General features: G+C 41.7%; 1 protein-coding gene across 1 annotated transcript in view; it reads left to right on the top strand.

Moving 5' to 3' along the window:
* Positions 1-2,203, top strand: part of LOC104995891 (hephaestin-like) — a gene marked incomplete at its 3' end in the record, with an annotated part of 11,693 nt that overhangs the window by 3,854 nt on the left and 5,636 nt on the right. Inside the window, exons 3-4 of the mRNA XM_010849979.1 lie at positions 123-262; positions 1,589-1,751. Coding sequence (XP_010848281.1) covers positions 123-262; positions 1,589-1,751 — 303 coding nt within the window. The remainder of the gene's footprint in view (positions 1-122; positions 263-1,588; positions 1,752-2,203) is intronic.

Genomic DNA, 2,203 nt, shown 5'->3' with positions numbered 1-2,203 from the left:
GGAGTAGAAAAGAGAGAAGCTAGAGGATGCTGCTGTCATCAGAGATGATAGGGATTATCTTTACGGTAGTGGCAGTGGTAAGTCGAAATGAGATATACAAAATACTTTTTCTTCTCTTACAGCCATTAATGGAAAGCTCTATGCCAACCTCATGGGCCTTACAATGTACCAAGGAGAACGAGTGGCCTGGTACATGATGGCAATGGGACAAGATATTGACCTACACACTGTCCATTTCCATGCAGAAAGCTTTCTCTACCGGGTGAGCTAGAAAGAGGGCTGAGTCCCTCAGGGGTGATTCTAGGAGTTATCTAATATCCATTGAGAAGGAAGAGGAAAGCAAGAAACAAGATAATAATCAGTTAAAAGATGAAAGGTATTGCACGTGGAGTATTGAGCAGAGAAATCTAGTTTGGGTTTGTATCCCAAGGTCAGTCATTGTCCTCCAAACCTTATCTTTCCCCTTTGATATAAAAGAAATGAGTGGCTCATTTATGGGATAGGAAGATCAAAGGAATAAATGTTATCAGATATCAGTCAGGGACTTGAGGCCCAGTGAGCAGTCATCCTAAGAGCAAGAAATTTAAGACAATTGTTTCATGATCTCTGAAAATCCTTAATCCATTCCTGAACTTCAATTCAAAAACTACATTGGACAACACGTGGGTTTTGAAGATTTTGTCTTAGGAAAGGGGGTTAGAGTTGTAGTCATTAATGAGTGGACTTGCTGACAAAGGTCCATATAGTCAAAACTATGGTTTTTCCAGTAGTCATGTATGGATGTAAGAGTTGGACCATAAAGAAGGCTGAGCACTGGAAAAATGATGCTTTCAAACTGTGGTGCTGTAGAAAACTCCTGAGAGTCCCTTGGACAGTAAGGAGATCAAACCAGTCAATCCTTAAGGAAATCAACCCTGAATATTCATTGGAAGGACTGATGCTGAAGCTGAAGCTGAAGTTCCAGTACTCTGGCCACCTGATGTGAAGAGCTGACTCATTGGAAAAGACCCTGATGCTGGGAAAGATTGAGGGCAAAAGAAGAAGGGGGCGACAGAGGATGAGATGGTTGGATGGCATCGCTGACTCAATGAGCATGAATTTCAGCAAACCCTGGGAGATAGTGAAGGACAGGGAAGCCTGGCATGCTGAAGTCCGTGGGGTCTCAAAGAATTGGACACAACTTAGTGATTGAATAACATAAAAGATTTAGAAATGCTGATAAAGGTGGTGGTATGGAAGATAAAGCAAACTGAGTTTTATTTCTAAAGGAAATACGTGGATCTTTCCTAGGGGTCAAGGCTTAAACCTGCTAAAATGTATGGATATACTAGTTTTTAGCCCCCTAATGAGAGTTGGAATTGATTTAACTTTGGGTCACTTTGAGAAAAGTAGGAAGAGAGAGTCTCCTCTGTTGAGTCAGTTTGTATGGGTGGGTTCACAGAGAAGATAGATAAGGTAGAATCCTTTAGCTGCTCTCTTGGAGTCCTATGTACCTGATGTGGATAACAAAGCCTTATACTTTCTATAAACTCTGAGATGATTGTTATACCCTTCACTTTTTCTCTCCCACCACCAATCTCTTTTGCAGAGTGGAGAGAGCTACCGGGCAGATGTAGTGGATTTGTTTCCAGGGACCTTTGAGGTTGTGGAGATGGTGGCCAGCAACCCTGGGACATGGCTGCTTCACTGCCATGTTACTGACCATGTCCATGCTGGCATGGAGACAGTCTTTACGGTCTTGTCCCAAAGAGGTAAAGCCTAACTATGCCATCTTCTAGTGTTGTATCTAGTCTATAAGAACCAGAAAATCCCAAGAAGTCTCTTGCATCTGTCTTCTGATCCCAATAAGTACCAGGTTTTAAAACAAAACCCACCCCCCTAGGTGTTCTGTCAACCTTGTTGCTCCCCTGGTCATGCCTCCTAATTTCTTCGACATCTGTTGAGCTCCAATGAATTGACTCAGCCTGAAACTGAGTGGGCTCTATGCATTGATGAGACAAATGATTATACATTATCATTTCCTATATCTTTGGAAAACTTTGTTCTCTGGTAACATATTGCTAGAATGTGTCTTCTAGCTACCACTATAGTACTACTCCCTACCTCAAAGACAAGCACATATAATTCTTTAGTGTGTTTTGTCAGTCCTTAGAATTAAAGTCAAGTGGCGAATTGTTGTATCATCAAGATCCTATAGATCCAA

This window comes from Bison bison, unplaced genomic scaffold (genome assembly GCF_000754665.1).
Source record: "Bison bison bison isolate TAMUID 2011002044 unplaced genomic scaffold, Bison_UMD1.0 scf7180017516766, whole genome shotgun sequence".
Lineage (NCBI taxonomy): Eukaryota > Metazoa > Chordata > Mammalia > Artiodactyla > Bovidae > Bison > Bison bison.
The sequence above is the reverse complement of the archived record's forward strand: the minus strand, read 5'-3'. Positions and strand labels throughout refer to the sequence as shown.